We start from the raw sequence: 24,478 nt of genomic DNA, 5'->3' as shown, positions 1-24,478 counted from the left end.
GTTCGTCTCCCATCTTCTCTCGTCTTGGTATTTGCGCTATTCTACCATAAGAATGAACCAACTCGCCCAACAAGTCACTTTACTAATTTATCACATTCTGCATCCCATAAGCACTGCCAGTAGCTTATAGCTTTTTAGCTTTTTCCTTATAAAAGGCTTGAAGTATATTGCCGGTACACTTATAAGGAGTCATTCACTCTTGTTATCATTCCAGCAGTTTCGTCAGCAAGCATGTCACCATAAATGCCTCTGTGACCAGGCACCCAGCATATACTGATATGCTGGTTGGACAAATATGCTTTACATAGGACTGAGTGAAGGTCACTTAATACTGGATTTCTTTTTTTGCGGAACGACTTCAAAGATTTTCCATGCTTAAAGAGTCGGTAAATATGACAGCCTTTGATATAATAATTTTCCTTATATGTCTTCAGCAGATAATAGTGTGTACGCTTCAGCCGTGAAGATTGTTGTTTCAGGGTGCACAAAGTTTGAGTTGGGGAAGGAAAGACCAAGTGATGCATAAGATGCACCAGCGCCCGACCTTGATGCATTAGTGCAAAATTCTTGGCAGGAGTATTTGGACTGCAGTTAGAGCAAATGCATGGCATTGTGTGTCTGTGGGGCACGTTTAGTGACTTCCATAAAGGATGTATCGCACTCAATAACCTGCCATAGCCATGGCAGAAATGGTTTCGCTGGTGCCATTAAACGATGTTCCAGAAGTGGAACATCCATACCTTTGGAAAGCCTTCTCACTAGAGCTGTGCGAACAGCAAAATTTGGGGTGCGAAGCGAATTAGAATATTGAAGTGTGAGTGCAAATCGAATCGAATATTTTTCGAATATTTCTCGAATATTTCTAGAATATTTCTCGAATACTTCGAAGCGAAATTGCAGAAAAAAAGTTAGAGAGGATTCCTAAGCATATTCTTATGAGATAGCACCATGAAAGTGTTTCTTTTCGCTAGGTTGATGAAGCACTGGCGGGGTGGTGTTTCATAGTTGTCTTATCAAGAATGAGGCAATGTAGAGGCCGAATTGTATTTATGTACATGATTTGGTGCAACCAAAGTGTTGCCGACAACACTTTACACGCGATAGGCAAAGATGCCATTTCCTCAGCCTCTCCTCGTATTTCAACTTCTGTGGAAGATCAACTGATGTGGCGGACAAGGGTGCGCTCCCTTCAAGTCCGGAGTTCCAAATATGCCTCGTAGACGTTGATATATAAGAACATCTGAAATTTTGGATGCTAAAAAGCTTCCGCTTCCAATTTTTCGAACTTCCCGCCCAAATTTCAGGTCGAGAACAGCATTGAGCCCCCACCTCTGCCACATCTTTCATCTCCATGTTGGAACCAACGTTTTCTTGAGTTAGTACATTTGCAACCGTAGCAGAGCTTGAAAGGCAGCTTTGCCGCAACACCGGCGTATGATGAGGTGAAGCATATTGAAACTCAAGGGACCACTTCTAATCTGACGTTGGCTGCGTCTTGACTAAGTCCGATCGTAACGGAGCTTGAAAGGCAGCTTTGCCGCAATACCGGGGTGTGATGAGGTGAAGCATATTGAAAATCTAGGGACCACTTCCAATCGGACGTTGGCTGCGTCTTGGCTAAGTTCGACCGTAACGGAGCTTGAAAGGCAGCTTTGCCGCAATACGAGTGTAATGAGGTGAAGCATATTGAAAATATGAAGGGGTCACTTTCAATCGGACGTTGACTGTATTCGTCTTTAGGAAGTTCGAATAGCTCGAATAGTAAAATTCCAGTGCGAATCGAATAGCAAACACTATTCGAAAAATATTCGCACACCCCTACTTCTCACACAAAGTGAGAGGCTCTCTTGCTGCAGAACAGTATCATATAGGGCGGTGCATGTGGTGTCATTTAAGGTTTTACAAGATGGATGCTCAGGGTCTGCATTTATTTTAAGAAAATATATGAAGCTGGTGTATGTCCTTTGGAGATGTAGAGACCATTCATTTGACTACTCTTGGGGGCATTCTATCAGACTGGTTCTAAAGGCACTGGTGGCAAGGTGGAGACCTAGATTATGAACAGGATCCAAGATCTTGAGGCCACTTGGTGTGGCGATCTGGTACACCATGGCACCATAATCAAGGCACGAAGGTACAAGACTTCTATACAAGCTCAGCACGCAATCTCCCGTCACTACCCCATGTTGTACATGCCAAGAGCTTAAGGAGGTTCAATGCTTTGAGACATTTTTCTTTTACGTGTTTCAGATGGGGTATAAATGATAGTTTCAAATCTAAAATTATGCCTGAAAGCTTATGCTCAGACATCATGGATAGTTGTTCACCATTTATATTATTAGTCTGATAAGGTGATACACCTCTCCAGTGCTTGCGTTTGTGTCATTTCTTTATGTGAGCGTGATTGTATCTTTTGTGCGCTGCTTCGTCAACACCTCTCTTGTTTGAAAAAAGAACGCAGGTACTCCTTTGGGGGTTTAGTCTGAAGCCATTAGCACTCGCCCATTTAGATTGTCTGTTGAGTTCCAGTGGTACTTCTTGCTCACAGATAGCAAGATTACACAACTTAAATCCAATCTGCACATCATCCATGTACACAGAGTAAACATTGTGCATTGTATAACAGTATGCAAAGAGCTCATTCTTATGATAAACAGAGTGCAGCTGAATACACCACCTCGCGGCACCCCCGTCTTGCGCATGAATGCTCGAGAGAGCACGTCCCCTACTCTCCCACAAATTGTCCTGTCAGAGGGATAACTTTCGATTATGTTCAGGTAATTGCCAAGTATTGCCATGCCGGCCAGTTTATGAATGCAGTTAAACCTGATTATAACTAGACGGGCAATAATGAAATAATGGATACAACAAAAAAATCATAATTCCCCTTGAAAGTCCCCTTGAAAAAAATCATAATTCCCCTTAAAACATTGTTTTAACAAGGTAAAATTTGCCTGTTATGAGATATAATGAAAAACTTTTGTTAGGAAATAAAATTTTGAGCCAATGTCACAACTCCGATCATGCATATTTATTTGAAATACGAGTTATGTATTTTGAACTGCGATAAAGTAGGTGCATGACCTTTTCTTTTTATTTCTAGAATGCATTTATTTTGTTGTGTACCACTGTGCGCCAAGATGCTATTTCACCCGCAATTTTCTGTCAGTAAGTACAGTGCATAATATTTGCAGTAAATGCCCGCTATGCCTATAAAGAATAAGTGGTTATAATGAGCGAATCATGGAGTCCCCTCAATTTCATTATAATGAGGTTTAAGCGTAACACTGAAAGGCTATGTGGTATTGTAGGCTTTTTCCACGTTTAAAAATACTGACAGAAATACATACTAGGATGTGTTCATCACTTTATATTAGTTCTAAAAATGGTTGTTTAATATTCAAAAACTATTCGAAAAGTACTTAATATTTGATTCCATTTGCTTTTGGCACTATTTGATTCATATTCGATTTGGTTTTCAAAAAATCACCCATTCGCAAACCCCTAGAAATACCGATTCTTGTATTGGTTCATCTGTACATGCATCACGAGCCAACACACCTGGTAAATAACTGTACTAAGCCAGTGACTGGTCATAGACCAACCACATAAAAATGCTCCAACATAGCGTATTACACAGTGTTCTTCTGAGTATCAGTATAATAAACGGCAGGAAGGGGAAGATGGGAGCTTGTGATGAAAAAATCCGTAAACAGGGGGTGGGTGCTCAAGCCGACGTTTCGACAAGTGGACTTGTCTTCTTCAAGAAATCAGTTCCAGCCTTGAAGAAGAAAAGTCACTGGTCGAAACGTCGGCTCGAGCACCCACCCCCTCTTTACGGATTTTTTCATCAGTATAATAAGGTAGCATATGACATAAATATACTTTCGTTAGATTCAACAATCATTATAAGCATATATTTGTTACACATTAACAGTGACAAGAAACAATTTGGACATAATTCGTTATATCACTGTTCATTATCAAATATAGCAGCAATGAGGCTGGAACAATTCCCGGCTTGCTGTTACTAATGCAAATAGGCTATATAAAAGAGATGAGTGAATGCACGCTTTTGTAACATAAATACAAAAGGGTTTGTTTGAAATGGCAGCAGTAGAAGCAAAAAAGTAACTTCCGACAGCTGTTATGATCATTCCACATATATATAATCTTATATTACAAAATATAATAAAACAGAGGATAAAAGCACTTTATCAGCGTGACTATGTACTGCAAGAGAATCAACTTACCCCCGGTATTCGATGTACTTGTACACAATTCCTGCAATTGCCATGGCAGCAAGTGCATAGTACCAACTGCTTAAAAACATGACCACGAGGCACAGGATCACTCCCGTCAAGGAAAGCGACCTGCAATGGCAGAGAACCGCATTAAGTGAGGGTAGAGTCATAGGCATATGAAAGTATTTTGACACGACTGAGTTATAAGCGTACATATCACGGCTACAAAAAGGGGACAAAGGGTTTGGCACCTAGAGTTGGCTCCCTTAAAGTGAATTCCCAATAAGAAGGTCTGAGAACCGTACAAAAGTGTTCAAAAACATATTTCTCATCGTGGGCATTGCTGGACAAATCTTTACAGAGAAAAATTTTTGAAAATGTCTTGTATGACTAACTGCCACTATTGACAATCCGATGTGGTCCATGTTATGCTTTCATTGCCTTGGCCCTCCTTTGTTGCTCTGGAAGTGCTGGCAGAATTGACTGTCATCCATGATTCCCACCATGCACAGATGGTGCCATAACAGTGAGGAGACTTTTCTGTTTCATCAGGCCCAGCTGCAGCTCCAGGAATGCTTAGCCAATTTCAAATAAGGATCGAATTTGGACTTAAAACATGTTAGCTGACATTTTACATTCCCGATTGCTACCTGTGTTTCACTAAATCCCAAGCAAGAATATTGTCTTGTTAAGCATGTTTATAATAAAGCCTTGACTTTGTAGAAACTACTACACAGTACTTGCACTTAATTCCAAAGCACAAAGGGCATCAGAGAACACTAATGTGCAAGTGGATGTGCGTATCAAAAGCAAAGCATTAGTGAAGACAATGTTGTGGTAATGGGTACGGCAGCACTGCTCGAGCAAACAGTGATCACTCAAGGCTGGAACTGTGAGTTGAAGTATTCTTAGTGCACCTTTGAGCTGATGGATATCCATCATTTTTATTCAGCAAGGACAGACTGAATAATGCTAGCACTGCTGAGGACATTTTTGCTTCTGTTGAAAGTACTGACTAGCCATCATTTCAAAAAAGATTCAGCCACAAAAATGGTTGCTTAGCATGGTTTGTGTAGACCTAAGATGCCCACTGGTCCAAATCTAGTATTTTGCCCCAACTATGGGTTTTTTAATCCCTCGATTTCATTGGGTCAATAAACTTTAAAAAAAAATCAATATAGCAAGTGGGCATGTCTGTTTATGACATTAATAAAAAAAATGAAGATTGATCCCTCTTTAATGTAGGAATTGTTCATAAGATGGCAGTGGAATGTGTCTCTGTAGAAGTAGTTGCAGCTCTGTTGGACTTTAAGAAATACAATTTTCAAATTGTGTATTGCTGGGCTGGCATGGAAGCCTTTGATATGGATGATACCATGTTGACACCCTCTGCCGCATCTACGCAAGCATTTTGGTCTGGCTTCACAGTGACTCTGGCAGCCTGGTATGTTGTGACATGCTCAGCTTCACAAATGCGAGAGGCACAGTTCGTAGTGCGTGCCTTTAATGCGTCAAAGTGTTGTGCTTGCTGCTGGCATCTCTCTCGTTGGTTCAATGCAGCCACTTTCACGACATTCGACCGTCAAAGCTGCTGCCTTTCAGCAGAGCTTAATACGAGAATCCTTATTTGGTGCCATTGGAAGCAAACAATAGGTGACGTGTGAACAATCCTGCTGCATATTGAAACTGCACAATGAAGGCTACGAGGCACCATTCGCTAATGCGATACAAAAAAGAAAACATGACAAAACTGCATTGTTAGCAAAGCAGGTGCTCCATGCCGAGACACTCCCACAGTACGTGCTGATCAGTGCCATGGCGTCATGATGCAGTACTTCACTGCATCGCTCATATATGGCAGCGCAAACTCTGTGAAAAGCAGAGAGCATAATGGGGCATAGAGAGAGTTTGTGCCGAGAAACATGACTGCGTTCGAGGCATATATTGCTCAGCAAATCCGTCTTCTGTGTTCGATAGCCGTAGAGTCAGAGGTATGATTTCTCGATAGGCTGGCTAAGCCAAAGTTCTTTTTTTTTTATTGTTCTTCTTTGTGACCAACCCATGTGCCCCTTTACTGGCAACGGAAGTTCTTGGTGGGCCCTGGCATAAAACACTTTCATAGTGTATTGCAGAGTACCTTTAAAGCTGCCTTATCTGGTAATTTGAACAGTTTTACGATCTTTGTGTTTCTATAGATTTAGTGAACCTAGGTCAGCTGAACTTCCAATAGCATAGAGTGCCCAATGTTACAACTACTTCATGTTCATTTTAATCAGAGTATTCAGCATGACATATGTTTCTATAAAATGATAGGTAAAGGGCAAGAACATGCCAGGGTACCCCTATGATCACATTACCGTCGTTGATACTTACCAGTGGTAGTACTTAAAACGTGGCCTCCAATTCGGTGTCTTGAGAAGGCTCTGCAGAGTGCAGGCCAAGTTTACAAACATGTAACACATCAGGAAGAACCTGGAAGAAAAAGGAATCTATAGAGACAGTTTCCCAAGAATGATACCTCTTCATAGCACAGCTATCAGCGTCACCAGGCATTATTAGTCTGTTACAAACAATTCACGAACAAAAATTAAAAATCTGCTATGTGACTCTGTGCACAGGCATCACAGGCTATTGTTATATATAACAGTGAAAATTAAATATTTTGCTGGTAGCGTGACTCACCAGTATAAAAGCATAGTAGACGTAGATATCTAGAAGTGTCCACATAATTTTCATGTCTAACTAAGTATAGATGTTCCGCTAAAAAACACCTTTGAATATTAAATTCGATGCCACATACAAAATATTTTTTTCTCATTCTGAATAGTAGAGAAATAAGGGTGAATGGGGCTATAGCGTACAATGGAAGTCTGCTAACGTTAGCAATTTGCAAGCAAGTGATGAGGGGTACGTCATCATGACTGAAAGGTTATCATGTATGTGAGAACACGTCAATGATATTTACGAAGGAGATACTGCCCCAACAAAAGATTGACTACATATGTAACCTGGAGGTACAGGGGTGGTCAAAAGTTCCAGGGCCACACTGCCATAGGAATACATGGGATAGTGGCCTGGGAACTTTTGACTACCCCTGCACATGTTCACAAAACAGGCATAAATATAGCGTTAGTAAGGGTAAATTTTAAAGCACACACACAAAAAAATGAAATGTATTAGCTCACTACAAGCCACCACGGGAAATAAAAGAAAGCACGTTTCATTTTCTGTTATCAATGAAAAATCACGCAGCCATAGTACTCTTAGACTCTAAAAATAGAGGGTGCAAATATTTATGGCTGCTGCATTGGCAATAGTTGAAAGCAAAGGCATGGTTAATTGGCACCTACGTAAGTCCTTATCGCACAGCATATCCGATAATCCAAGTGTGACTGCATGCTCAGCTATAAGAAATTATGTAAAGCTGCAAAATTTCAAATCTTCCACTGAAACTTGAATCAAATGCTAAGAAAAATATTGTATTAAAATGGACAGTTGGGTTAGTTTGCTAACAAAAAATGTACCTGCCCTATATCAAAGTGCCCTAAACTAGTGTGGCCCGTTCAGTTAAAAATGTCCGTAGACAGTAGTTTTCTTTATATCTTAGTGGCTTACATAGTGAGGATGGGGGCAATGTGATCAAGATTGCCAATGAGGATGCCCAGCTCTGAGATGAATGCAGTGAGAAGCAAGGCCCGCACTGGCTCGCCCCTCGAGGAGCTGACCGCAAAGACATTGAGCACAGGAATAACACCATCTTTGGCGATGGCTTGAAGCAGACGTGGTGCACCTGCATCAACAAATGGTAACAAATGTGTTGTGGTTTTCCTCTCATCTTTTTGCAAGAACACAAGTTTATGTTCGTACACTGCAGCAGCTACAAATAAAAAGGACCAACTTAACGAGAATGTACAGAACAGTGACTGAAGCAACACTGTGTCCTGTCATACAGAATCGAGAAGAATTTTGTTCAAAATAGATGCTGACTGGAACAAGCACCCTCAGCGTGCTTTGTTAACATGTAAACTATACATATGCAAAAGATGCATAAAGTTCACCGTCAACTTATTTGCAGATACCCTTCCATGCTAAAACTTGGTAGAGCCCAAACTCTGAGTCAATCTGCAAATTCTCAGGCAAAGACTGGCAGTAGTTTAAAAAATGCCATGGCTACTTTTCCAGGAGTGACTGTCCACATCACTTTGGCTACTTATTTATCAGTAGCGACTGTTATGCATGCAAATGCAACTATGCAGCAACATTTACAGCTTCTACTGTGTAGATGCCTTCAATTAAGATACCTTTCGAATGTTGACAGTTCAATGCAATGACAAAAATGACAAAGATGCCTATTCTGAATCCTACATACAATCCTTTCTTTGACGTTAACAGCATAGCTTGTGGGCAGGTACATATATTTTCATGGTGTGGTTTGCACTGTCATGCTGGAGAGAAAGTGATGAAAATAAATCTGTTTGAATAGTGTGGCATTATACTGCGAACCTTCTGCTGCCATGTTTATAACTCACAAGTGTGGCTCATACACACTTTGCCCTCATTAAATGTTCTTTGTTTCCCTGACACACTTGTTAGAAAACTAATGCAACACCTAGGATTGCAGAAAGTTAATATATATGAACCATTTGTACATGTGACAGCAGGGTAGAAATGCTGAATGTGGCAGCGTAGGAACACAGCATAGCAGTGGGAGTGCCAACTACAGCGGGATGGGAACTGGAGGTACAGAGGAATATGCATAAGCATTCTGCCACTTGCTCATCTCCACGCACACATCGCATGGCTTTAGCAAGGAAAATGAAGTCAGGAACAACAGAACACTACAGCAGCACCATCAAAGATGAGCAAGTGGCAAGTGGCAAAATGAAGGAAGATGAGAAAGTGACACAATGCTTATGTGTACTCCGACACTCCATTAAAGTTTCTGCAGAATTTGTTTTCATCTTTTTCTGAGCCCCAATATCTCTGTTACAGAACAAGTGAATTGAAATGTATTCTATAAATGTTCCTCATCTAATGTTTGTTTTTATTTCTGTTGTAGGCTGTGCGTATACCAGTGAGCGACTGCAGTCCAGCTCCAATCGTAGACAGCAGTGATCCCAACACCACCAGCATAGGATGGGGCCAGGCCAACTGTGCTACTCCTAGGCCACCACTTATGCTCTCGCCAAACCTGCAAGTGCAAGGCATATGCTACACAGACTGCTCTCAAACAAGGCAAGTAAATTTCCTTGAAGATGTGAGTGTAGAAAGGTTAAAGCATTTTAACTTGACTGGCATATCAAACATTACTATAGCATAGGAGTTTCCAGCCTTTGTATGGTCCTGACAAACTCTGCTGGCTTTTACTACAAAATAAAAAAAGCACCATTTTTTTGTCTTCTGATGTGCTTGTAATAAAGAGCACAAGTAGGCCGCTCTTTGATCGTTCACACCAAGTCGAACAAAGCATAATGTAAAAAAAAAAGCAGCATACCAGTTCTAGAGAGAAGGACAAATGAAAGTGCACACAACACAAAGTGGGGGAGGGGAAGGCATTGATAATATTAAGGTTCTCAAGGAATCCAAGAAAGATACTTGTGGAACCCTAATGTTCCACGGAACCCACCCTTGAAAACCTAGCCAGCATAAAAGAAACATCGTGTGCAAAAAAAGAGAAACAAAGAATGTCATATATATTTGAAATATTAAACATATAGTACTGTTCTGGCTTTCATTATTATGACCAGATAGAAAAATTGTGAAAAAACTTGCGAGACAAAAGATAGAAAGGATCAAGTGCAATGAAGGTAATGTTGAACTTACTTGTCTCTCAAGAAAAGGTTGTCAAATGCTGCACCAAAAAGAAACACCCCAGAAATGTCTGCACACATATCGTCAAGGAGAACAAGCTTCTATTATGGTTTGCTATTATTTATCAGGTGATTTGCACAGATTTGCACAAAGGCTCACATGCAAATACACCATCTATACCAGCTTGCTGTGGCCGGTTCCATTGCCATCCTTGCTCTTGTGCTTATATGGACTTCATTAGCTTTCATAAACACCATCTTTTACACCACTTTTCACCTATGGATCTTGCAACAAGCCAAACTAAACAAATTCTGCAATCTGCCTTTCCCCAACACGCACAGCCTGACTAGAAGCAAGTGTAAAAAAACATGGCTGATCCCTCCATCATATGAATTGGTATAACATGAAAGTGAAACGTGTCTTCACAGAAGTAATGCTTATTATGTAGTAATATATGAGAGCTTGTACAATGCCTATTCGTGTTTGGTGGCTATAGCAACGTTTGACGTGGGTGCACCCATGTTGACATCTAGTGGCATGTCTCCATCGCGACGACTAACGTCCATGATCATGATTAAACCGTTGTGGTAACGGAAGTTGCGAACATATATTTGGACACAGCGAATCATGAATCCTGCCTAAAGATGACATCAACAAGCTCATAATCAACACTGGTACCCGATATGCACTTCTTCAAAACGTCATCAATTAAGGAGAGAAACGGCATGATGTGCGCTTTCTAGTAATGGATAACCGACGCCTGTGCTCATGCATACACTACCACACTGCGCTTCAGCAACATGGGAGGCAGAGGTTCGTAGCTTGAGCCGCAAACGCGTGCGTCCCGCTAGCCTCTGTCTCACTGCATCAAGGCACGACATTTGCCCTTCGAAATCGTGTCCTTTCTGCAACACATATTGCAGCAGTTTTGTTAGTCGGTGCTCTCGCAATCAAAGCAGTCGGTGGCGGAAAAATCCCGTTGGTGCATGTGGAAGCTGCACTACTCCGATGTGCCGGCGCACACTAACACAAAGCGAAAGGCAAAGAACATAACTGTGTCTAGGGTGTCTCGGCGACGCCTGCGCGGCCAGTGTCCCTCACTGGTATCGAGACTCTTTAACCATAACCTCCGATATCGCGTGCAATCTTGGAGTAAGTGCTAGTAAGTGTCGATCGCGACGCATTACTTCTTTTCACCGCTCACAAACGGCGGCAACCCCCCTGCCCCGCCTACCTACACTGCCAACAGAGAGCACCGTGCGAGAGAGAATGTGTAAAAGATATAGGGCGCGTTCATGAAGTGTCCAGCACTGCCAAGGTAGCTTAGTCGGTTGAGCGTCGGGCGCTTATCGTTGCGGCCGCAAGGTCGTGGGTTCGATTCCCAGCGGCATATTTTTTGCTTGGTTTTTTCCTCTCTCACCCGTTGGTGTCCATTTTATCAACGTCATATCTGTAACGGAAGTACTTGGTGCACCCCGGCATAAAACACTTTCGTGTTAAAAAACTCGGGCTCACCTCAAGTCTAGCTGTGCAAAATCTAGCAAGCTGCCATTTAAGATATTACTTATTAAAATAACAGGGCTTAATTTTGTGGGAGACACCAAGGGTATAGAAGCTCCTTGTTTCCACAACTTTCACCACTAGGCAGTCACTGTAGTAGTGCATAGAAACCTGGCCAGGGAATATTACCAGGTCATTTATAAGGTCATCGGATTCAATGTATCGTCAGCAATGGATTGAGAGATCAGCTCCCCCCCCCCCTTCCACTTGAAACATGATGGTACTTCAGAGCTGACCAAAAGCTATGAATAGTCAATGCACGCAGTAAGCACCCCAACCACACACAATCATTTGTATGTTTTGACGAGCCTGGTGTTTCTTGAGTTTTGCAGTTCCATGCAGGATGCTCAAGAACATGTGTGAACTTAGGTGAGCCACCAGTAACAATAGAAACTGTTATGCATCTACTTGATAGGTTTTGATGGCAAGCGAAGTGGAAGTTGTTGTCTAGTGGTAATGTAATCAAAATGAGGAGACCTGCTTAAAAGTGACAACCTGATGGTGTTTGTGATGAACCTCAAAGACTGGCCGACTGCGTGCATGACTAACAGGTGCGAGCGTTATTGTTGCAATTGCTCTTGCACTAAAAGTTGGATAACATGACATTGTTTCAAAGTAGCAAGAACATGTACTGCGATTTTATCACACTATTTAGAAGGCAAATTAATTATTTTGATTGCTCATAAATGTTGCCCCCTGTTGTTGAACAGTACTGACTGATGTATCAAAACAAAAGAAACTTGCTTGGAGCCTTCTACATGCTCTTTACTAGTACTGTCAACAAGAATTATATCCAGCCAAGGCTGGGACTCTTTCTTGCTGTCGTTAAATTCTCCATTTAGTATGTAGCAACAAGACCTGGTCTGTGCAAGAGTAAACTGGTCAGACATTTTTTAGGCAGCCTAAATGGGTACATGATCCTTCCTCGGAATTTTGATATCATTAAAGGGCCCCTCACCAGGCCACATAGCAAATTTTAGTTAGACGCTGGAAGTTGTTGTGTGCCGAATGAAGAGCAGTATGCCGCAACAATTTTTCAAATCGGTTCACTACGAGCTGAGAAAAACAATAATTTGTAGCGGCGCGAAACCATGACGCGAGGAGGCGAGTTTCAAACCCTTGCCACTCGCCCCGTGTAGCCTTTGCAAGCCAAATCCCTTCCCTGCCCTCTTCACTTGACACATACGCATAAACACGTCATGCGCATGCATGGTCACGTGCGCATGACGTGCCCGAGCCAGCCCGAGCACGCGAGCGGCGTTGCACAGTCGCTACCTTTTTTTCATGTAGCGGCCGTGGGCGTTTTGTCGGCGTTCTCTGTGGTGTATTGCCTGTTTCTGCGGGATGGGCATGAAAGCTGAGACATTTGTACGAGCACGAGAGTGGCAGTATCATGAGCCAGTGCAGCATTAACGTTTACTTGGACGCGGTAGAATAAATGAGCATAATGAGTGCTCGAACGCGCCAGAACACTACTTTCGTTTCCAGGGCTGGCGTCTGCTCGATGCGCTAACCGCGGGGACACGAACGCACGCGAAAGGGAGGCACATTAGCCCCGCATCTCGCTGCAATTCACGAAAAAAAAAATGAAAAGGACGCACACATTCTCTTTGCGTGTCTCTATATTTCTCTCAAGTTTTATTAATCTATTCAAGCAACAAATTACACAAACTACACATGTTGTGTCAAATAATTATCGCAGTGTCACGTGCTACTGTTGGCGACGTCAGAGCACAGTCGTCTACGTCGAGGAGCGACGTCACAGCACTACCATCTATGTAGGGCCAATTTCTCATGTACGTCATCCCCTCATTCTCTAAAGCGCGCGGCCGCGAGAGGAAGGGCAAGCGTTCACCTTGAAATCTGACCCATTTCCGCGGCGCGTAGCGTTGCAAATTTTGGCAGACGTGATCGGAACGCCCACTGTATGCATTGCGCTGGTTAGCTCAAAATTGTCAAACCTGGTGAGGGGCCCTTTAAGTCAAGTTGCTGACGAATAGAGTTGTTGTTAGTAAGGCTACAGTTAGCAATACTGTTTGTCAAAATAAAAGAAAATGCGATTGTTGTTTTTTTCATCAGCAGTGCAAATAAGATATCCTTGACTGCTACATAGCACAAACATGAAATGAAATAATTAGGGGTGTGCGAATATTCGAAATTTCGAATACTTTTCGAATAGTGTTTGCTATTCGATTCGATTCGCACTGAAACTTTACTATTCGAACTATTCGAACTTCCAAAAACCAAATACAGTCCACGTCCGATTGAAAGTGACCCCTTCAGATTTTCAATATGCTTCACCTCATTACACTCTCGTATCGCGGCAAAGCTGCCTTTCAAGCTTCGTTACGGTCGAAGAAGAAGATGCTTTTAATGAGAAGAAGGAGGAGAGGTCGGCCTGGAAAGCGGGTTCTAGCCTGCTACTCCTCACGGGGGTAAGGGGTAAGGGGAAAGAAAGAGAAAGAGGGAGGTGTGATGATAGGCGACGATGGTATGGCAAATGAGTCACTGTACACACTGTTTTGCACGGGGACAGGGCACGCGCAAAAGTTTTTATGCCGCACATGCTCTAAAGACGAGCATCTAAACCTGTATCATTTAGAAATCTCAATAGGCACTTTAAACTTCGTTGGGCCTGGTCTGCATGCTCCCAAGCACCCAAAAGCTTCTCCTCCGAAAAAGGTCGGGAGTCCAGACGGTCTACGACGCACTGAAGTGATTGTCTTTCGGTCGCGTACTGAGGGCACACGCACAGGATGTGGTGAATAGTCTCAGACGTGTAACACACACTGCACTTAGGGTTTCGCTCCTGCCCAATCTTGAAAAGGTATCTTCGTGTATACGCAACACCCAGCCGCAATCTATGTAGTAATGTTTCCTGGTCTCTTCTTAACCGGAATGGAATCAGAAAAGCACGACCAGAGTCAAGTCTGTAAAGACGTTCTTGGCGATAATTAGGGTCATTCCATAAGCGTGTCATAGATGTTTTCATAGATTCAGACAGCAAGCCATTGATGTCATATCGGGAAAATTGAATTGATATGACTTCGCCGTTAGTGTGCGCCATTTTTGCTTCTGCGTCAGCTTGCTCGTTCCCAGCTATGCCACAGTGACTGGGAATCCATTGCAATGCAACGGTATGCCCGGATTGAGACGCCTCAGATAACATATTCATTATGTCACACACCAGAGGACTGTATGCGGTTCCTTGCTTCATGTAATTGCTGATAAGTTGAAGTGCCGGCTTGGAGTCACAAAATAATGTCCATTTCGCGGGACTCTGTTGTACAATGTAGCGGGCAGCTTGTCGGACGCCGGTCAGCTCAGCAGCAGTAGATGATGTCCGATGCGCTATCTTGAAGCGTTTCGTGATGCCCATGTGAGGAACCGTGAAAGCTGCTGCTGAGGACGTCTGCGTGACAGACCCATCAGCAAAAATATGCACCGTATATCCGTACATATGGGCAATGTACGATAAAGCAAAATGCCTAAGTCCAGCGGTTGGTATTTTTGACTTCTTTGTTATCCCCGGAATCGAGAGTCGCACGATCGGTTTAGGCATCGTCCAGAGAGGTACTCCGGGAGTCGCTTGTAGTGCATAATTCGAGGGCAGCAGATCTTGCTGCGACATCACAGCTTCCGTGTATGCAGCATTGGGTCGTGTGTTAATAATGTCTCTCAGTGGATGATCTCGGTGCCTTGTCAATAACCTTAGATGTACTCGCAGTGGCTCGTGTTTAAGATAAACGCGAACTTAGCCAAGAGAAAGTCCGGTTGGAAGTGGTCCCTAGATTTTCAATATGCTTCACCTCATCACGCCCCCGTATTGCGGAAAAGCTGCCTTTCAAGCTCCGTTACGGTTGAACTTGGGCAAGAGACAGTCAACGTCCGATTGGAAGTGGTCCCTAGATTTTCAATATGCTTCACCTCATCACACCCCTGTATTGCGGCAAAGCTGCCTTTCAAGCTTCGCTACGGTCGCAAATGTATTAACTCAAGAAAACGCTGGTTCCAATATGGAAATGAAAGATGTGGCAGAGTCGGGGGCTCAATTAATGCTGTTTTGGACCTGAAATTTAGGCAGCAAGTCTGAAAAATCGGACGCCGAAGCTTTTTAGCATCCAAAATTTCAGATGTTCTTATATATCGACGTCTACGAGGCAGATTTGGAACTCCGGACTTGAAGGGAGCACACCCTTGTCTGCCACATCAGTTGGCCTTCCACAGAAGTTGAAAGAGAAGGAGAGGCTGGGGAAATGGCATCTCTGCCTATCACGTGTAAAGTGTTGTCAGCAACACTTTGGCTGCACCAAATCATGTACATAAATACAATTCGGCCTCTACATTGCCTCATTCTTGATAAGAAAGACAACTATGAAATATGACCCCACCAGCGCTTCATCAACCTCGCGAAAAGAAACACTTTCATGTTGCTATCTCACAAGAACATACTTAGGGATTCCCTGCAACTTTTTCTGTAATTTCACTTCGAATTATTCGAAAAATTTTTGAGAAATATTCGAAAATTATTCGAAATTATTCGATTCGATTCGCACTCAGTCTTTATTATTCGAATTCGCTTCGCACCCAAAATTTTGCTATCCGCACAGCTCTAGAAATAATGCATACAGTACTACATAGTACAAAACAACGACAAGACCACTCTCCACCTCACTTCGTAGTATCATGTTTTTTTTTTCTTTTTTTCTCTTTTGGCGTCTGCTATGCCAAAAACAAAATTGCAGCAAGGTTTGTCATCCATTTTTTGAGCACAGGTTGACTGCAATGGGACATGACTACACAGCACAATACACTTCTTATGCAGGTTAATAAAGGTGTGCGCTGATCCTGAAGGATTTGCACTATAGTATGTAGGTTACACAGCTTTAAAGAGCAATTGTGCAGATTTACTTGCCCACAATATTGCTGGAAAGTTATGTTAGGGACATACTTGCAGCACAAAATCATTCAAGTAATGAAGTTGCATTTTATAGCAAATAGATGGGGATAACAATCCGAATGAATTGAACAATACAATGCAGTACGTGTGCACAATGCCCATGAGAAAGTAAAAAATATATAAAAATTACCAATAAATCCCAAAAAACTATGACAAGATCTCTTCAGATGTTCAAACTAAAGGCCTTTGTTTTACGAGTTTTGTTTTTGTGCCATGCCAGGTAAAACACAACCCAATTTTGACATGAGAGAAATGAGGAAACTAAACCAAAGAGAGCCATTTTGCTCCGTGTATGTAACTAGGACTATACTATTATGTATGGAACTTGTTATTTTGCACATGCATATACGTGCACTTTAAAATTTGCTACCAAGGTCTGACTACCGACAGTACAGTTTATATGGAAGTTACTGCGATTTCTATTTCTGTGATTGCACACAAAAAGCAAAATCTGGTCTAAACAGGCATGGAGAAGCAGCTGACACTGTCATATGGCATATAAAACCTAAAATCAACACAAACAGCAAATACTATCGTGCAAAACTACTACAACCAGCAGAGGTTCCATGGCAGTATGAAGAAGAAACCTACAAGCAACGGCACTGAAGCAGGCACTCTGGCATGTGACATAACTTTAGATGCGATTCAGGTGCTGGCGGCAGGTGGTGCTACGGTATGTCCCTGCCCCCCAAGAACATTTGTTAAAGCAGGCTTCTCCACACTCAGAGGCTCTCGTGGGAAGAAGCCTGCTTCACTCATTTGCTCTGCACTCGCATTCCCTGCATCCACTGTGTCAACTCATTCCATTATCATCTAACCCCAATATGGCACACATGCAGTGATGGGAACCAGTGCTCAAAATATAACAAACGAATACAGTTTAGACCACTTATGACGTAACCGCGTACAGTGCAGGACTGGTTATAATGCATTTTTTTTTCTGACTCCCATTTAGCCTTCCACAGAACTCCATGTATACGCATACTGCTTATTGTACAGTCCCTCTAAATGAAAGACCGGTTATAATGCGGCTGCTGGAAAATTCTCAGAGAAGTAAAGGACCGAGTGCTCTTTTCAGCGGAGGTGGACCGGCCAGGGAGAGAGCAACCATGGCGTTATGAAGGAGAAGGGGACACAGAGCGAATAAACGGGAATTGGGGGAAGGAAAAAAAATTAAACAAATGGGTGGGGGGGGAGCAATTGTCTAGGCAATGGAGAAGCCATTGCTCCCTTTGCTCCGGCCACTTGTTGTGCACGCGCTCTGCTCCGAATGGGCCCGTGTCCGCATGAAGTGCGCGTTACCGCTGTTTAGCTCTTTGGTTTTCTGTGAGTGAGTGAGTGAATAACTTTATTAAGTTCCTGCAGGTTTCCGGGCTGGGTTCCCGCCTAGGAGCCGGCCGAGAGACCGTGTCTCTCCGCAGCTTCCTTGGCCTGCTGGATCGGCCAGAGTTGATTGTCTAGTCCTGAGCTGAGCAGCGCGGCCCGCCGACGCACCCGAAGGTCCTCATTGGAGGCTGCTTCCCTAGTTTTGCGAATTAGTGCTGGACACCCCCAGACAGTATGCGCTAGTGTGGCCCTATTGGTGCAATACTTGCATGAGTTGGTTGTGTACAAATCAGGGTAAATGTGCTTCATAATTACCGGATTAGTGTAGGTGCCTGTTTGTAATTGCCGCCATTGAACGCACTGAGCCCGGCTAAGTTTGGGGTCGGCAAAATAGTTGCATCGTCATAAAGCGCAGAGATCACGAGTGTGACCTCAATTACCCCACAAGTGACAATGCGTTAAGATGCAATTGAGCTTTCGCCTTTGCTACCAGCAGGCGGACTTACAAGCTTGGAAGACTTTTTCAGGATAGTTGCTGCTGCTGTTTTCTCAACCACGAACCAAAACTTCATTTTACGTGTGCTGCCCACTGTTTAGCTCGGCAATGCAATATTGTCTACGCTCCATATCCGTGTTGTCTTGGGCAAGCTTCTCGCAATGGCATGCCAAGTTGCAACCAGCACACTAAGCCTAACGAACGCGAGCTGCCTCGTCTGAAGTGGCTGCGGACGATAGGCCTCCAACACTCAAGTTTGCGCAGCGCCGTCCGCCGCCCCAGCGGAGAGAGGGGAAAGCTCCGGTAGCTCGGACGGGTCGCTCTTGCTTGGTTTTCCCATTGCACGCGCGGAGAACGTGCTCCCTGGGGCTTTTATCTCGCATTTTTCACGCTATTGGTGCCATTCCTTCGTCGCACTCGAAAGCAGGCATGCAGTCCTGCTGCGTTGTGAACTGTCACAATAGTTTTAAAACGACGAACAGCCGAAAACTGCTCGTCAAGTTCTACCGTTTCCAATGCGAGGAGCTGAGGCGTCAAGAGTGGATTGTGGCAATTTGTCGCGATGATTTCGCGGTCTTGTCACCTTGAAGCAATTTTTGTCGTACACAGTATTACGAACTATTAACGGGGAGAAACGCGATGATCGTGCTTATTTGAAAAAGAAGTGCGTTTGTGAACCGAAGCTACAACAAATAGACAGCCGCTGTACGTTTCTAGATTGCGCGCTGGCTTTCCGAGTCAACCATTTGTAATGTGACAGCAGCGGAGCATGTGGGCTTATTACACCACAGTTTAAATAACTTACCGTGAGTACTAAGTGTTTAATTCAGCTGATTGCGGTACATTTCCCGTGGCTCCCTCTAAACAGAATAAAGCTGCATGTTTGTACTGAGCGTTTATATTGGCCTTGCATGCGACACGCTGTGATTGCTCAGCAGGCTGAAGTGTTGCGCTGCTAAGATCGTGGTCATGGGTTCGATTCACGCATACGGCAGCTGCATTTCGATGGGAGCGAAATGCAGTAACACCAGCGTACTTAGATTTACGTACGTGTTAAAGAACCCCAGGTGGCCGAAATTAATCCGAAGTCCCCCACCACGGCGTGCCTCGTAATAATATCATGCATGCGGCACGTAATATAAGGCCTTGCATGCGCGTGAGCCGCGGGCAATATACAGTTTCCGCTTTGGAAACGAGTTGAAAAAAGAACAGGCGGCAATTAAATTTTCGATGGCTTCGCAAATTCAGATGCGCATATCATCGGGCACAAATCTCGGCATAATCATAAACATGCGCGATCCCAGTGGGTATTGTATAGTATCAGGGGCGTAGCCAGAAAGTTTTTTCGGGGGGGGGGGTCCAACCATACTTTATGTATGTTCGTGCGTGCGTTTGTACGCGTGCGTGTACATATACGCAAGCAAAATTGAAAATTTTCGGGTTTTCGGGGAGGGTTTGAAACCCCCCCCCTGGCTACGCTCCTTTATAGTATGATGCTGGCCAAGCGAGCTGTCGAAACAACCAAAGCGATATTCGAATAAACGAACCCGGTGCGTGATCAGGCGTCGATATTATTCGAAATGAAACACGCCTCTGCAGGGAACATGCACGGTCGAAGTGGGCATTAAATATTTATTTTTTTTCGCGTATCATTATGCTGTCAAAGGAAGCTCTAAAAAAACCAAGGTGGCATTAAACTTGCGATCCGACGTTGTTGTCATCCGATGCAAACCTCGGCAAAAGTGAAACTCCCACGAAACTGAACACTGCGCATTGCGATGCAGCCAGTGACTCAACAGGGCAGATGTAAATTTATGCTCTTCACACTAAGCTCATAATAAATTTGAAGCCGCATGACAAACTTGACATCCAAGCAATCGAAAAGTTATCAATAGAAAACGCACGCGAAAGCGTGCTGGATGTTTGCTGATAGCTCCGAATAGACACGACTGCCGCAACGAATGTGCGTTTTACCGGTAACATTATTACAGAACTCGCGCAGTCACCTCCCTATTCATGTCAGAGAAATGTGCCCGTTCAGCATCGGCACGCACGTAGCGCCCGCGCAAACAGCATCGCCCTTGACGACCTGCTCAGTCCCGAAAAGGTGGTCGATCAACCATCCTCCTCTGGTGAGATTCCCACCGTGAAAACGTTTTTTTTCCATCTCTGGGATCTTTCTAAACCTTCAGAGCAAGCGACGCATGAAGCTGCACGTGCACGGCGAGCAGACAACAGCGCGTGCAGGGTGCGTGAACGTGCGGAGACAGCGCTGTCAAAAGGCAGGTGCGGGGAGAGAAGCGACCGGTTTTTGCAAGAAAGGCGGCGAAACGCGTGCGACGCAGCGCCCCCTGGCCGAGCTTGGGAGGCCTATTGAAGTTGCAGCTAGGTGCCGAGTCAACGGTATGTTTTGCAGTTGTGGCGTGCATGTGCAACACCAGAGTGTTGGTTCGTGGTCGCCACTGTTTTCGACATCATGCACGCGCCTGAAAAATCAAAAGGGTGTGGAACTTCAATTGCTGATCGACGTAGAGTTTCTGCACAGTGTGGTACTGCGGCAAAGACTGAAAAGTTGGTTGGCGGCTTTCCGCTATGATGCTCTTTATTTTTTGGTTTCCGCGTTGATTATGTCAGCACTGCAGGTCTGCGGACATTAACCTTTCAATATTTGCAAATTTACAACCAAGTTGCGTGCCTCAATAGTCAGAATTGTGCGGCTTCCTGTTAGTCATGTTTTGTACATGTACAGCCTTTCAAAAATTTAGTGTTACAGTGCAGTACTGCTTACAGTGCCGCAACTCCAGCAACTTACATTATAAGCAGTCTATGCCGTATGCAGAGATGCGTCAGCCATTGTGGAATCTAGGCTCTCCATAATTTTGATATTGGAGTTCGACTGATGGCTCCTGTGAACAGTGGTGCCTTCATGTTGCAAGAGGATTCGATGCCTTGTGACACTAAGCACCAGGAACAGCAATGATGACTCCACTGTCCAGTTACGCTAGATGATAAAACAGGGGTACAGTTATCCAGTGTCTTAACACTCTACGTGCATGCACACATGCACACTCTCTCTTTTTGAATGGAAGAGAAGAGGCATAAAAACACACATAACACCACACTTCAGTCATGGGTTATGGAAATTAACTCTGCAATTTTCAGATCACTGTTAGCATGTTAAAGGGACACTAAAGGCAAATATTAAGTCGACGTTGATTGTTGAAATAGTGTTCCAGAAGCCTCGTAGTGCTTGTTTCATGCCAAGGAAATGCTTATTTTGAAAGAAAATCATGTTTTAGTGGTCTGCACGGCATTAGCACACTTCAAATCACCCGCCTGAATGGGCCTTCTGACGTAGCAGTTGTGCCCAACATTGCCCGCCTTTACTGCCTGGTCACCAATGCTACAGTTTCTTGCGCAACAGCAGCCATCAATCTTGCCAAGACACAGCCATGGGCCACTTCGAAACTGTATAGTTCACTGTAACGGAGCTTAGCTTGGCCAGCAGCAGAAGTCGAGTACCAACAGTCCGAAAATAGCGAGAGCCAAGCACATGCAGCAGTATGCGATACCGAAACTAACACTGAGACGCGACCACGTGAGCGAAGCACAGCTCAGCGAAAATGGAGCTTTTTAACCACTTGTGCCGTTCCCCATGGTAACGTGAAGAGGTTCTTTTTTTCCATGAATCAAACAGAAATGAACAAGCAGCATTTTATTACGTTTTGTGATGCACGGAAGGTTCCTTTTTATCGCAACTACAGTAGAACCCCGCTGATACGTTTTTGAAGGGACCGTACGAAATAAACGTAAGAGACGGGAAACGTAAGAGCCGAAAAACAGGAAAAACGGCAAAATATTTAGTGGTACAGAATTTTATTTCAATTCTTACGAGCAGCACGAAAATTGGCGCGCTCAGCCGCGATCTAGTCGATGGATAGATCTAGTCGATGGCCTTATCCACAGAAATGTAATCAACGTATGTGATTTTTTTAACACCAACAGCTGTAGGCATGAAAGAACTAAGCACATGCAATCACGACCGGCGCGGCGAGTCCGACCGCGAACCGCACGCACGACCATGCGAGCTCCAACCAGCTCGAACTCCTCCCGTTCTCCGACAAATAACGATGATGATGAGTCTACGCCAACACGATGGCAGAAGTGAATGCCAATCTCGAAGGCCTTGCTTTCGCAAGCAATTACGTCATACACGCCATGTTTGTGCAATGCAAATCTCAGAGGCTATGCTTTTGTCAATAGTAAATGCCAATCTCGAAGGCCTTGCTTTCGCGAGCAGTTACGTCATAGACGCCATCTTTGCAATTTGAATCTCGAAGGCCATGCTTTTGCTTGCATCAATTGAAAGATTCTGTTGCTTGCGCCTCTCATGCGGCTAATATTACGGTCAAACGAGGCCAAGCTGCGTGAAAATGCACCATGGCCGCTCTCTTTGGTAGTCACTCGGTCGGCTCCGGGCGCACTTCGCGACGTATCATACGGGAACGGTCCGACAGTTACGACGTGACAGCGGGGCTCCCAATACATTGTATCCTATGGGAGCTATGCCGGGACCGGCGGAAAACGACGTAACAGCCGGGAAGGAACGTAACAGCGGGGTTCTACTGTAGTTTGATTGCTAGTGGTTAATTGTACTTGGGACTCTTGACATCACCGGGATCATTTCCAAAATGTCCCACTCATGGTGCATATCGTGTCCTACACTTACCTTAATTTTTCGATTAATGGAGCACTGCTGTTGATAATATTGGCATTTTAGACGTTCTTACACATTCTTTCAGTCGTTCTTTCACTCTGACATAAATTGTTATTTGCCTTTAGTGTCCCTTTAAAGTTTCACACATGTTGGCACGTGCGTTATCGTACCGTTCGGCACCACTAGGAGTCCACAAGCATAGAACATCCTGCGACGACTGTAGTGTGCAACTGGCCAACGTGGGCTTTCTAGACATTAATTTTCAACTACCTAACACATAACGATAACCAGTGGTATGTATTAAGGGTAGAATATGCATTCACCGTAACAACATGGGAGTGCTCACTGGAATGCATTGTTATGGTATAAGAAAATATATAGGCGCTGTGTTTGCATTGTTTCATTCTCTTTTCCCTACAGGGGTCCTTCATATGATTTCACGGAGGGAATAAGGCATTTAATGTGAAAATGCAAAAGTAAAAGTGTTTTGATAGCTTTTGCTTAAGGACGATGGCAGCCTTTTAGATTTGCAATGTGTAAGCAACAAAGTTTTCAAACTATTCAAACACTAAAGCGAAAGGATACAGACAACGGAAGTAGTCAATTGTGCAGCCAAGGTTCCAACAGGGATTGATTTCTGAGCATCAGCCAAGTCCCCAGAACGATTTGATCCAGCCATAATGCCTTTACAGGAATAAAAATACCAGAAGGTTAAAAACCTCACTCACATAGTTTTTTAATAGCACTGCAGCTGTTAAAGAAAGCAATCATGCACTTGGAAAACAATGTCACGTAAAAAGTAAACATCTCATTCAATTTCAAACAAAAGTAATAAGCCACTAAACTTTCCACCATGATAAATTTATTGTTGAGATGACATACAAATGCACCTGAACAAAATATGAGGCATATGTTATAGCAAAAGCTTTATTGAAAGGTTTATGATGATAATAATAATCCCAGGGGTTTCACATGCGAAAATCGTGATAAGATTATGAGGCACGCCCTAATGGAGGACTCCGGATCAATTTCGACCACCTGGGGTTCTATAACATACACCTATATCTAAGCCCAAAGGTGTGCTTTGCATTTCCCACACTCAAAATGTGGCCATCGTGGCCAGGAATTGAACCCGTGCCCTTGAGCTTTGCAGCGCATCGCCTTACGTGTTAAGTTGCTATAGTGAGGCTTAAGATTAATGAGAACCAACTAACAATCAAGCCAAGGAAAGTATAGGGAACGTTATTTGTAGTAATTATGTTATAAATGAGAAGAAATTAAAGTGGATGAAAAGACAACTTGCCGCCGGCAGGGACCGAACCTGCAACCTCCGAACCAGCTGCCCGCTCGTCAAAAGATCACAT

At 43.8% G+C, this 24,478-nt stretch overlaps 1 protein-coding gene across 3 annotated transcripts in view; it reads right to left on the bottom strand.

The window, feature by feature from the left end:
* The window catches only part of LOC119371819 (solute carrier family 12 member 7), a 481,180-nt gene that overhangs the window by 32,037 nt on the left and 424,665 nt on the right, over nt 1-24,478 (bottom strand). For all 3 annotated transcript variants that reach the window (XM_037642291.2, XM_037642287.2, XM_037642284.2), the window contains 6 exons: nt 23,700-23,798; nt 10,068-10,125; nt 9,317-9,435; nt 7,860-8,034; nt 6,618-6,716; nt 4,254-4,373 (listed from right to left, as the gene is read on the bottom strand). In XM_037642291.2, coding sequence (XP_037498219.1) covers nt 4,254-4,373; nt 6,618-6,716; nt 7,860-8,034; nt 9,317-9,435; nt 10,068-10,125; nt 23,700-23,798 — 670 coding nt within the window. The remainder of the gene's footprint in view (nt 1-4,253; nt 4,374-6,617; nt 6,717-7,859; nt 8,035-9,316; nt 9,436-10,067; nt 10,126-23,699; nt 23,799-24,478) is intronic.

Source organism: Rhipicephalus sanguineus, chromosome 1, assembly GCF_013339695.2.
Source record: "Rhipicephalus sanguineus isolate Rsan-2018 chromosome 1, BIME_Rsan_1.4, whole genome shotgun sequence".
NCBI lineage: Eukaryota > Metazoa > Arthropoda > Arachnida > Ixodida > Ixodidae > Rhipicephalus > Rhipicephalus sanguineus.
Note: the sequence above shows the minus strand (reverse complement) of the source record. Positions and strands in the feature narration are given on the sequence as shown.